The sequence below is a fragment of the Argiope bruennichi genome, chromosome 9 (assembly GCF_947563725.1).
Source record: "Argiope bruennichi chromosome 9, qqArgBrue1.1, whole genome shotgun sequence".
NCBI lineage: Eukaryota > Metazoa > Arthropoda > Arachnida > Araneae > Araneidae > Argiope > Argiope bruennichi.
Window position 1 is genome coordinate 106172404 of NC_079159.1, and position 13209 is coordinate 106185612.

The window sequence follows — 13209 nt, forward strand, 5'->3', positions numbered from 1 at the left end:
GCTTTCTATATTCCACCGATTACTGACAAAACTTGTTGGAACAAATTTTTCCACTACAGCCAGTTGAAGGCTTAAACTAACCAATTTTTAATTGAGACAATTTTACACTATACAGTTCCTGAAGAATAATTTTTTAAGAATACTGTTTTTTTTTTTAAAAAAAAAAGGCTCCGCATGAAAAATTTTAAATTCTTAATTTTGCAAATTATGCTCTTATTTAAGTTTTCCATGCACAATATATATATATATATAAAGTAATCTAAATTTTGTACATTGAAAGGCTTTAAAAAAGGCTGTTTGATTTATTAAATGGTTATATATGTTGATAATTTACTAACAATTTCATTTAAGACGTAATGATAGCCTGATCTGTATTAAAACTAATTATCAATTTAGTCAATTGTAACTGAACTAATAAATTTTTCATGAGGTTATCAATAATCACACATTTATGATTAGTACTGTTTTTAAAGGAATATTTCTTCATCACCACCGAGAAAGATACACTACAGCTAAGTAAATTATTAAAAATTTAGTTGTTTTCCAAAATTGAGCAACAACATATATCTAAATAATGAAATCATATTACGATAATATCATATAAGGTGTGAGTAGATTTCTTGATACTACGAGGTAAAAAAAAAAGGCATAAATTAAAATTTGTCTTCAGATAATAATAAAAAAAGATAAATTAAAATTTGTCTACAGATTTTTTTATTTTACCTTAGCCCTAATTAAGAGCTAAATGAAAATAAAATACACCAGAAAAATTACACTAATAAGTATCATATTCGACTCCTATAGCACAGGTAAACAGTTCGAGAAGAACATTGGGAAAACTTATTCTGCCGTTACAATAAAATAACTAATTGTAAGATTAGAAAATGTTTAATACATCTCATATAAGCCAAGAAAACAAAAAATGGAATATTAAATAAAAATGTTGGGGAGCTATCAACATGTTACAAAAAATGAAAGAAATGGGCTTACTTTTCCCTTGCTTGAGCATCTGACGGTACTGTTGAGCCTTTGCCTTTAGCATACATGCTGTAAGAATATAACAATCGTATCGGAGTCAACACTTATAGAACATCGCCAAGTAGGTTTCCATGGAAACATCAATTCGGGTACGTAAAATACAACAGATTATCCGATACTTTTATCACATTAAATACAGATTTACTTGAAGTGTACAGACTAACTGTACGTCATCGCTAAAAAACAACTTGATGTGCAGCTTTATCTTCACGGATACAATCACAACACAACATCAGCCATTTGTCATAGATAAGTCTGAAGACCAAAAATCACTTAAATAATTAAGTTTAACACAAAGATACCGGTTCCGTAAATATTTACAAAAAAAAAATTACACAGTGTTTTGACCAAATCACCACAATGTTTCGATTGGAGAATGGCGTCTTTTGACCAAAAATCAGGTTGCCATTCTTGTTTAAAAAACGGTAGAAACTTCGTGGTTCATGTTTTGAAAATGTCACTCATCCAAGTTGACAGATTACCCCTCAGTTAATAATTTCAATATTTGTTGCATATTGCATAAAATATTTCTGATTAAACATTACGTCCGAAACATTTAATAGAAAATTATATTTTTATTATACTTCAGTTTATCATAGAATTTTACAGATATTTGAAATGTACCAAAAAAGAAATATTATATTAAATTAAAGCAACAAATCACTACTCACTACGAAAACTGAGCATTTTAAAAATGGAGCCAAGAATGGTGTAAACAGGATAACATTTCATTTTCTGGTATAACTTAATAAAATGATAAGAAAAACGGTCATTTTAACATTTTAATTGCACAATTTATTTTATAAATAACTATATTTGTTGCAATAAATTCAAATATAGGGTCTAGTAATGATTCCAGATTCTTATATTCATTCATATTTATGGGCTGACTGAATATATGGATTTGATCTAATATGGCACAAGCCGTTTTTTAGAAAGAGAGAAAAGAAAAAAAGAAAAAAACATTTATTTGGATTAACTTTGATTTTATAGTCGACATGTCAGAACTATAACTGTGCTACATAGTTCTCTAGCATTTTAATTACTAACTATGGAAACGTTTAGTCATATTTAAGGGGATATCAACGCAAAGATTGCGGAGTGATATGGTAGAATCAAAGAATATTATCAAGAACTATTTATTAAGAGATGCAGGCGAAAGTAGACTTCTCATCCTCGTGGGATTATAATGTGCCCAGGGAAGGAATAATACCGTTACAAATCTGTGTACTGTTTCCCGGGTTAATGAATCTTATTGTTAGGGACAAAGAATTACAGAATTCTTAATGGATGCAAAATAGATTATATAATGATCTTCTGGCTTTGGTGATAATTTTGATGACAATTTAGCGGCGAATTTGGAGATAAAATGAAAGTTCTGAAAAATGCAGGAATAAGGAGTTACTTTATATCTGGGAAAAAAAAGAAAAAAAAAAAGAGACAGAAGATTTTTCGAGAAATGTCCGTGTGACATCACGGTTATATAATCAAAGGTATTCTCACGAGCAAAATTTCACTCCTGAATATTTATCGCATTCGCTAAATAGTGGCAACGAGCACTGTTGATTGTACTGTTGTTTAATTAGCAATTTTTCATATGCTTGTGAGTTGCAGATTTTTATAAATGCTGATCTATGGCTTATGTTTTTATCACATTGTTTTGTGATAAAAACATAAGCCGTTTTCCATTGTCCAACTTGTTGGATTTCATCCAATGATACCCACGTGGCGAAATTTCTGCAACAATCCTTTACTGGTAATTGCAGAGTTACGAGTTATGAGTGAATATAATTATTTTGATTTATTTAGCCAAAAAATCAAGTCGCACGTGTTTGGATATTAAGCCCTGATGCCAACATTTATCAGAGGTTTTAACTAAAAAAGGTGCAGATTTAGAAAAGATTTTGCGTATTATATTAAATTATATTAAAGACACTCATGTATTAAGAATTCTGATATGAAATAATTTTATAATATGGTAATAATCTTTGATATAATAAATTCAAAAAATGAATTCTGAAGCATATGAAATGTTCTAAGTTTGGTTGTAAATAAATAATAAGCCACTTTTTCAAATGAGGGGGGGGGGAAACTGGAAAATAATTTCGTTTCGAGCAACACTGAGTATATGAGCCTGTGATATTTTTACATATATATGTAACATGTACACTACGAAATGAAAGCGAACACGAAAGTCTTATTATAAAGCCCAAAGAAAGACTTTTCTTTTTACTTTCTTTTATACGAAGTAATACTTCGTAAAACGATTACAATACTTTCTCTATACATCGGAAGTGTAGAGAAAGTATTGTAATCGTCAAAAAATTCGAATTCGAGATTTTAACGAATCTCCACATTTTCGACCTCTCTGAGTTTGAAAAAGGGATTTTTTTGAAAAGGTCCCACTGTCTATCTCTGATAAAGATTACTAAAAAGTTCTTTGAACTAGGCATATGAAATTTGGTATATGGTATTTACACCAAATTTCTATATTTCTATCAAATTTTGAGTAAAATCCGTTTAGAGGAAGTCTATCTGACAGCCTGTCATAATATACGTTAACTACAAAAAGGAAGAGAGCTAGATATAGATTTGGTACAGCGATTTAACATTTATAGTGTCGACACCTGTCAAATTTTCAGCCAAATCCAACAAAGGGTTGATTGTCTGTCGGTCTGTACTTCCAGAAACATGTAAACACGGTAATTCAAAACAAAATGGCTTAAATAAATCAAATTTGGTACGAAATATTGTGACTTTACGTGTAGTTCTATGTCAAATTTATGTTTCAATCGGTTTGTAAGAACGCTTCCGAAACCCAAATTCGATTTTAGGATATTATTAACTGCATGCTACTAGTTATTCGCAAATAACTCGCCAAGAATCACATGATAGATTCAGTAAAAATGCTAAATTCCTGTCAAAGATAAATATTTCTTAACTATCGTTCCCCAATGTCACGCAAGGCGTTCTTTAGGATTACAGCTTTATTAGTGAGTATGAGACAAAGTTTTGGAGAAACCACTTTCTTTAGTTTTTATTTTATCATTCGTGCAACAATGGCAAAAGTAAGAGAAACTATAGCACTACAGAAAATCCGTCTAAAATGTCTAGCATGCTCGATAATGAACAACAACATTTTATTTCTTAAGAAAAACGTGAAATATCTAATTAAATAACAGCACAACTCAGAGAGTCCACTTCGTGATTGTACTCCAAAGTGAGATTTTCTGGATTGATTCGCTTTAGCTCTCTTCAATTTTTTGACCAAGCACAGCAGCTTCTAGATGGAATAATGAATATAATCTCCTTATAGAGATACAGCACTAATTCTTGAATTTTGAAGAACCTTCATTCTTCTCCCCAAAGCCGATTATTGATATGCCAGCCGTTAAAATATCTGCAAAACTCTCTTTCTTACTATAAGATAAATCACGCAGGGAAATAATATTGCAGATTCTTTTACAGCACTGGATTTCGAAAAAGGAGTATGAAGATAATTAAAACTTGTTTAGTTTTTATAAATTGATATTTTCATCACCTTTCGGATCTCGAAGATTTAACAGGACATAAATGAGCTCATTTTAAAAAGCATACATGTCTAATATAATCAATAAAACAAAACCATGGATTTCTATAAGGAATTCTCACAAATGGACATTTCGTTTTATATGTACCATATATATGTGTGTATATTACCACATTATTATGTGTATTGGATGGAAATCTACCTTAATGTACATTGTTCTATTCATTTTGTATGCATTTCCCTAATTTTCTGTCTATACATTTGGATATCCAAATATAAAGTTTAAGAAACTATAACAACAACCGCAGCAGTGTTTAAAAATGGGCACAGTCAAAAGCTTTTCATCGTTGTTTGATTCTTTTTATTATTCTTTGATTTCTTTCAAAAACTTTATTAAAATCATCTTTATACTGAAATCTATTCAACACTGAAAAATAATCCGAATCTTCATATCCTAATTTTCAACAATGGTAAAAAAAAAGAAAAAAGGAGAAATCTTAAGATCAACAATATAAATGATTTGAATTTCATGTAAACAATGAAATATATTGCAAAATATGCTTAAAATATTTTTTTTTTAAAAAAGTTGATATAAAATAGAAAAAAACATGCTATAAAAAATTGATGTCATTGGAAAGATCATCTTTTAAATTTTAAGATGACGTAAATTTTTTTTTTGCCTCTGCAATATTTTTGGTAATAAAAACGTCAAAATTACATTCTACTTTAATTAATTAAATTTAAAAAAAACCTTTCCAAAGTGCATTCCCCCCTCCCAAATTTCTCTCCCTCATATACCTTTTATTATTAACTGAAATTGAGATTAGTTATGTGATTTTTTAATTTCAAGTAAAAATAAATTAAGATGGAAAACTGTTAGCGAAAAACACGTATACATCTAGAAACGCATATAATTCGCTTAGAGTAATATCATGATGTTATGAGTGAGATATGACCAATGAAAAGCGCAGTCTAAATTTGCATATAAGTGCAAGTGAATTATAATTAAGTAAAAACTAGGATATGGACAGTTGCTTGAAATGAAATTTGTACAAAGTTAATGTATGGCAGTCTTCAAAATATTAAAGCAAAAGTATTATATAAAAATGAGTTATATCGATGACGATATTCCAAAAATATTTTTTAAAAAAACTTGTCGGGTAATTCAATTATTCTATTATTATTTGTTTTGAAAACAAAATGTTTTCATAGAAGGCAAATATATTTTTTATTCCCTTCCTTGTAAATTTCTCATTATTGACAAGTATCTTCAAAGTTGTTACTCCTTTCTCAATCCAGCCTAAATTTTCTCTGAAGTTTGAGTTTGTCATTTGCTTTTCTGATTGAGTCTGGGTCTTAGATGTCAACTTTTATATCTGAGATTTATTGATTCATTTTTATAAATCTAACGACTTTCAACTCGTTCAATGCGAGTTTATTCTTATACTATTATTACAACGATTTTGAGCCAAAATTTTTGGAGACCAAATTAATATTTGGTTCCCGAGATACGAGAGCTTCCTCAAAACTTCGTCTCCTAACCTTGTCAGAAATTGAATTTCTTAATCTATTACAAACCCTATCTAGTGCTCACCTAATTTTCCAAAAGACTGTCATGTTTTTGAAGTGCCATATTTTACTGAAAACTTCGTCAATGATTCTGCTTTGAATTATTATTCAACTAACATACTTACCTTTTTAGTCTCTCCACTTTCTACATCCAAAGAACAAAAGTCATCATTTATGCCTCTTTCACAAGTAAAAAATTAAAAATTCGAAATGGAATAGGCAAGTCATTTATATAAAGAAAAATGGACAAATTTTTCCATTATTGTGTTTAATATGATACTAAAATGCAACCTAGCCATTGCAGGAAGGGAAAAAAAAAAAAAAAACTTTCGAATTATTACGAATCTTTGATACGTTTCCAAGCAATAATAGTTTCATGACTAAGAGAGAATTACAAGGATTCTTAACGTATGTGACTACGTTAAAAAGATTTTTTATTAAATTGTTAATTTAATATTCTTAATGTTTGAACAGGTTTCTTTCTGTTAGAATTTTGCTTTTAAGTCTGTTTTTTGGGAAGTTACACCGATTTTTATACTTGCATTTACATACGGCTTAGTGGTATTTTACATCTTTAAAACCTATTTTCTCAAATTCCTGTGTTTGGCAGAATTTTCTTGCGGAAAACCTCATAAAAATTAAAAGTTAATGTATATTTTGTCATAAAAATTAAAAGTTAATGCATATTTTTTGTTCAAATTTAGTAAAATAATTTCCCAGTATTCTATGCAGTTCCTGAATAACAGAATAAGTATTCTATTCATTTAGATATATTTTATAGTTGTTTTAATGCTTCATAATGTTAAAAAAATTGACAATTTAATGCTGTTTATAACCAAACATAATATTTAAAGATTGGATAGAAATATAAAAATAGAAAATAATTTTAGTTCAGAAATTAGATAATATATTTCCTAAGCTATCAGCAAAATTTTAAGCACATCATTTGATAAATCTCGAAACTAGAAGATTTTTACTTTATACCTCTTTTAAGCCCCCCCCCCCCAAAAAAAAAATCATTTTTAAAAATATCTTTTGACACTTAACTTGTTTATTTCGGCTTCAGAGATGTTTTTTCGATCTTTTTTTATGTAAATATACAAAAAACATAACTATTTTCGAACATTTTTCAAAAAATTCGTCCCGAATATAGTCATATACCTTAATGGATGGCAGGTCTGACCATTCCAAATCTCCGACAAGAAAGATAATAATGAAAAATGCAAGGTTTATGGCCATATCTCTATAAGGAACCAAGATCTAGGGAACTTCTTGAGAATTCCATATGACATCACTCCCTCTTAGATAATCTGCATAAACCCGAGAGACTGAAGCGAAGTGATTGTCATGGAAATTAAGTCTGCAGAATGAGATCAACTACATATTCGCCTGCGATTGCTGCGATGCTGTTATTTCACTAGAGATTTGCTGCTTGCTTATGCTGTTAGTGATTATTAGAGCTTAGAGATAGTTAGAAAAATAATTAATATCCATTAACATAAATAGTTCTTTGACTTTCTAGGAGCATTATCATCTTTGAATCATTTTATTATTTGCAGGTTGTATGTGTGTTTCCTGTGGGATGGCACAGATACATAAGAATTAGGAGTCCTTAGATATTGAAATAGCAGCAATGAAGTTCTTTGAAACGCAATATAATTATAATTTTTTTCCCATTACCAACAAACACGCTTAATATGGTATTTCAAATTGGGCAGAAATTGAGTAACTTGATAATCGTCAATATTTTGTTCGTACTAAATAAATGAAAATTATTTACAGATAACTCTCAATCTTGCCTGAAATCGATTTTGTACAATAAAAAAAAAAAAATCGTTTCAAACATTTTTTTTCCACATCTGTTGACCATACTCTTGAAAGGAAAAAAAAAATTAACAAAGTAGGAAAATTATGGAAATTACAGATTCTTTCGATAAGTACAAATATAGAAAGGAACTTCTCCCCTTTAATCAAAACTGTAAATAGATGACACGCTTTCGATTGAATTGCAATTAGGGCCCACAAAATTCTGTTTTGTGAATAGGACTATTTTGACGATCCATTTCAAGGAGCAGGCATTCCATTTATAATTAATTTCTGTAAATTCTTAATTTAGGAATATGAAATGTATTTACACTTGCTTTGAAATAAAATTATACTAAATATCTTTAAAGATCTTTTAAACAAAATGATTTCAAAATTCATTGATCATTTTTCAAAAAACTATATGTGTGGATGGACTTTCCTTAATTTTTTTTAACTAAACTAATTTAATTAACAGAAAGTTGAAATCTAAAATGGATATACAGATTTGTTATTATAACTAACTTTACTTGTGTAACTCATTATAAGATAAAGGAATTTGATAATTTCTGATTGTAAAAGTGAGTTTGGAGTTCCAAAGTATTGTCTAAGTAAAAGCCTAATGTATTATAATATATGATAGGAATCTATATTTTTACAACTTCCTCCGTGGTTGTAATGCATAAGATAAAGGAATTTGATAATTTCTGATTGTAAAAGTGAGTTTGGAGTTCCAAAGTATTGTCTAAGTAAAAGCCTAATGTATTATAATATATGATAGGAATCTATATTTTTACAACTTCCTCCGTGGTTGTAATGCATAGAACGTTTCTGTCAGTTGAAAATCGTCTCTTCAATTTTCGTTATTTTTTAAACTTTAAACCATTTTGTTCCTTTTCTCATGTTCTTCACCATTTTGAGATTATAATTTTTTCTTGACCCATTTTTTTTTTCTGATTTATTTAGAATGTGCAAGATTTATTTAGAATACAATTTCTTTTGTGATTTGAAAATCCTCTATCCTCTTGCATTTTTTTCTTCCCCATTTTGGCTGAACTAATGTTTTAAAATATATATTTCTTCGTTAAGTTTTTTAACCTCAACATTTTCATTTAAGAAACTTCACTTTCAACTGTGGTCTGGCCATTAGATTATATCATTAGAATCTCAACTATTTCTCACAATTTCTGATAAGGCTTTTAACCTTTTCGAAATTTTTATGAAAACTTGCTTATTCGATTTTTGGATACATCAAAAATTCTCAAATTCTAATGGGCTGCAAGCCACATCATTCAAAAAGTTGTTCAATTTATTAGTATCAATCCTTTTTCTTGCAATTGACAAGAACACAAAGATTGGCTTTCAGCCTGTAATAGTAGGACTTGTTTGTATATTTTATGGAAATATGTATTATGACATTACATTAGTACTTTATTATAAAACTACATACAAATTCCTAAGATTCATGTTTCATGTTGTTTTCTATTTTCTCGAAAGGTTTTTAATTTTTTTTATTATTAATGAAACTTTTTAGAATTTTGTTTTTAAAGAATCCAGGATTAATTTTTCTGATATCAATATACGATTTACTATTAGAAAAAAAATCAAAGATACACTATTTACAATTTTCAAAACTTCAAAAAAATCTATTTTCATTACATTCAAATTTTCAAACAGTCAGTGATCATCTTTCTCATAATCTGTGCTACAAATAGGAAATCTACATAGAAGAATGTAAAAATAATGGTTAGATAACTTCAGCAACTGACGGGAAAACCTCCATATGACATACAGAATCTTTGTTGCATTTAAACCTTGGTGTCATAAATTGCCCTTTTCGATATAGAATATCAAAGACTGCTCATTTCGACTGCTTGCTTAAAAGTAGCTGCATTTTTTAAATATTTGATAATTGAAAAATTCTTAGGAAATTTCCCATTCTCTAAAAATTTGATGTATATTATTCTCTCCTCATTGGTGAATTTTTGAATAAGTAGTATACCTTAGATAAACAAGAGTTCAAAATCCAATGAAGGCTACAACTACTCACATTTATTAACACAGTTGGAAATTCGCTTTGAATTTCCAATTTAATGATGGGCAATCTATTGAGATAGGCAAAATCTTTCCCATATCCAATTTTTCAGTAGAACACAAAAGTATCATACAATACTGTTGATTCTAGAATGGCTACTTAAAGTTGAAGGACATAAATCTAGTTTCAAACTCCTTGGATTTTTTAAAAAAATTCTAAAATAGAAAGTGCAAATTAATTTGTCTTGTTTCAAGGATTGGTTAAATGTTCATTAAGCATTAAACTTACATAAAAATCAGTATGACTTTTAAATAAAATACATTGAATGTAGGGAAAAATAATAAATATAAATGCATTTAAATAAGAGCCATATGAAAATAAAAACTCTTCTCACACTTCACTTCTGCATGTAAGGCATCCTTTCTCTTTCCTTCAAACTGTGCAGAGAGTAAAGATTGGAGATTGACAACTCTCCCACATCAACATCTCTTTTCTGTTGGTGGAATCCTCAAGGCAAAACCAATAATGTAATCAAATACCAAAATGTAATGTCGAATGTCAGATAACACAATTAAATTTTAAGATAGGAATAAATTTAAAAAAAAAATAAATTTGGAAAAAAACAAACAAAAAAAAACCACACACACACACATTTATTTATTTTCAATTTGAGTTAAATTTTTGAAATTCCACTTAAAAATGTGTTAAATAGAAGAAGGAAATGCAAGTAAAAATTTTAGAACTGATATTTGCAAAAATCAACTTCCTTGAAAAAAAGATTTTTGAAAAATGACTATAAATAATTTACTATCTATTCAAATTCGTGGACTAATAAAAAGATGATATAATAATTGTCAGAAAAAAAATGGTGTGAATAAAAGTTTAAAAAAAATCTAACTAAAGTGATGATTGGTTATTAAAAATGCCAAATAGTAGTTTTCCCAGTGGGTAAGGGTAATCAGAGAGCATGTTCAGACTTACTAATTGACACAAAATGTTAATCTCAAATTTAATTTTCACTTCTCTTTATTTAAAAAAAAATGATTATTATAAAGTCCTCTTAAATTGTACAACATTTTTATGACAGGATTTTCTTTTTTTTTTGGGGGGGGGGGGGATTTTTGAACTGAAAAACCTGATTGGAAATTTTGCTTATATTTTAAAGTTTTTCCCCCCAAAGGACCTAACAAAAAATCAAATACTTTTCCAGGGCCCTGAGTACAACAAAATAAAATTCAATGATTTTTCAAGGACATGGGAATTTTGTAAAAATAAGTAAACGGAGAAGAGCATCTTGAGAAAGAATATTGAGTTTGGATTCTTAATTTTTTTCTTCATGAAGCAATCACAAGAAATGGCATTTTGTGTTGGAGTAATAAGACTGCATCTTAACTGTCATCTACTGGAACAGGCACAGATGAAATAAACAGTTGGATGTTAGGATAGGAATACATCCAAATTCCATTTTCATTTGTTTCATTGGAGAAAGAGGAAAATCTGATCTTACTTTATATAAGATTATTTCTTGAATAAGATTCTGGAAATTGCACTTAGCCTTTGCACATAAAAAAGTTGTTTTTTAGTTTGTGAAATTTTGCAAGTGCCGTTGTTTTTTAAAACAAAAATCTAGAGAAACAACTTAAAAAAACCCAGATAAAGCAAAAAAAAAAAAAAAAAAAAGTTAAGTATCAAAAAGTGTACTCACTACAGAAAGCAAGTAAAATACTGCTGTGATCAAAAAAGTTCAAAGAATGGTACAAATAATACGAAGAATCGTACAATATAAAACAAAAAGCATTAATTTATTGCATCACTTTCAAAGTAAACTTCTCAGACTGCAATGCAATTAAATCAACTTTTTTTCCAATCATCAAAATATCCCTTAAAGTCATTTTTGAGAAACCCCTTCAAAGTGCACTGCGAATTTTCTTTTATTTAACTAATGGACCCAAAACAGTGACCACGAAAAGACAATTTGAAATGTGGAAAAAGAAAATATCAAACAATCAAGTGAATAAAGAGCTTGTAAAGCCATATTCAATGACATTGTCAAAAATTCTTGAATAATAATAGAACTGTGAAAAAATACATTATCATTTTGCAATGCCCATGAGTTATCTCCTCACAGTTTCTGTTGTTTTCAACATTTTCCATATGGTTCAATAATATCTTTGATTGTTAAAAGATTATCACTAAGTACAAATTCTCTGATCTATTTGACACATTGAAAATTTTACAAAATGGATGGTCTTCCACAGTATGATACATTTCTAACAGATTCTCTATTTTCTTTAAACATTTTATTCCACTCAGATACTCTTGTTTTGATAAGTAGTTGTCTAAAGACTTTTCACAATATTCAAGCATTTTGTTGCAAGTATTGTGTGGCGCAGACAAATTTTAACGAATATGCTTCACTTAATTACATTAAGCCTTTTTGGAAAATCTACAAAGGTAAAATTTATATCAAATTAAGGACAAATTTTTTAAAATGAATATCTTGAAAAAATGAAAAAAATTCATATTAGATATTTATAGAAGTTGTAAAAATGCTTGATAAAAGTTTGAAGACCTTATCTATTGCAAATATATTTTAAATGAAGCATTCTTGATACTTTTTGATATAGTATATGTATTATTGTCGCAGTATAAGTAACACCACATTAATTTTTTTGGTTCTCCAGATTGAATAAAACAAATGTTTTAAAAAAATCTAGAATAAATTGATAACAAAACAACTTGGTTACCGAGCAACATTTTTGACATCTGTTTGATAGCATACAGTGAGACTTTTTACAAATCAACAATACATTATATTTATTACCTATGTGCAGTTTTCAGTTAAGTCTCACAAAATTTATTAATTTTTCTTATGGATGCATAGTCAGAATGCAGAATGTTTTAGGAACAATCCAAGCAGATCAATGAGTCACTAGAGACAATATAAGAAATATTAAAAAATATTTTTTTGTAAAATATATTAATTGTCATTTTCAGAACAGACACATAGCTTAAAATAAATTTTTCATTCCTCAAAAGATATCAGTAATTCTGTTAGTACAAAAATAATATTATCTTCAAAAGTGTTTCAACATGCATTGTACAAAATTGTTTATAATAAATTATGCAATTATTAACTAAATAATAATTAATAATACATTATAACATATTACTAATTCAATAATAAAGTTTAATTGCAAATGGGCATTTAGATTCTGAAATGATGAAATATTTT

The 13209-nt window shown here is 28.3% G+C and overlaps 1 protein-coding gene across 8 annotated transcripts in view; it reads right to left on the bottom strand.

Moving 5' to 3' along the window:
• LOC129985261 (single-stranded DNA-binding protein 3-like) overlaps positions 1 to 1431 on the bottom strand; it is a 115014-nt gene extending 113583 nt beyond the window's left edge. For all 8 annotated transcript variants that reach the window (XM_056095226.1, XM_056095225.1, XM_056095224.1 and 5 more), the window contains exon 1: positions 991 to 1431. In XM_056095226.1, coding sequence (XP_055951201.1) covers positions 991 to 1046 — 56 coding nt within the window. In that variant the 5' untranslated portion in view covers positions 1047 to 1431. The remainder of the gene's footprint in view (positions 1 to 990) is intronic.
• Between the last annotated feature and the right edge of the window lie 11778 nt (positions 1432 to 13209).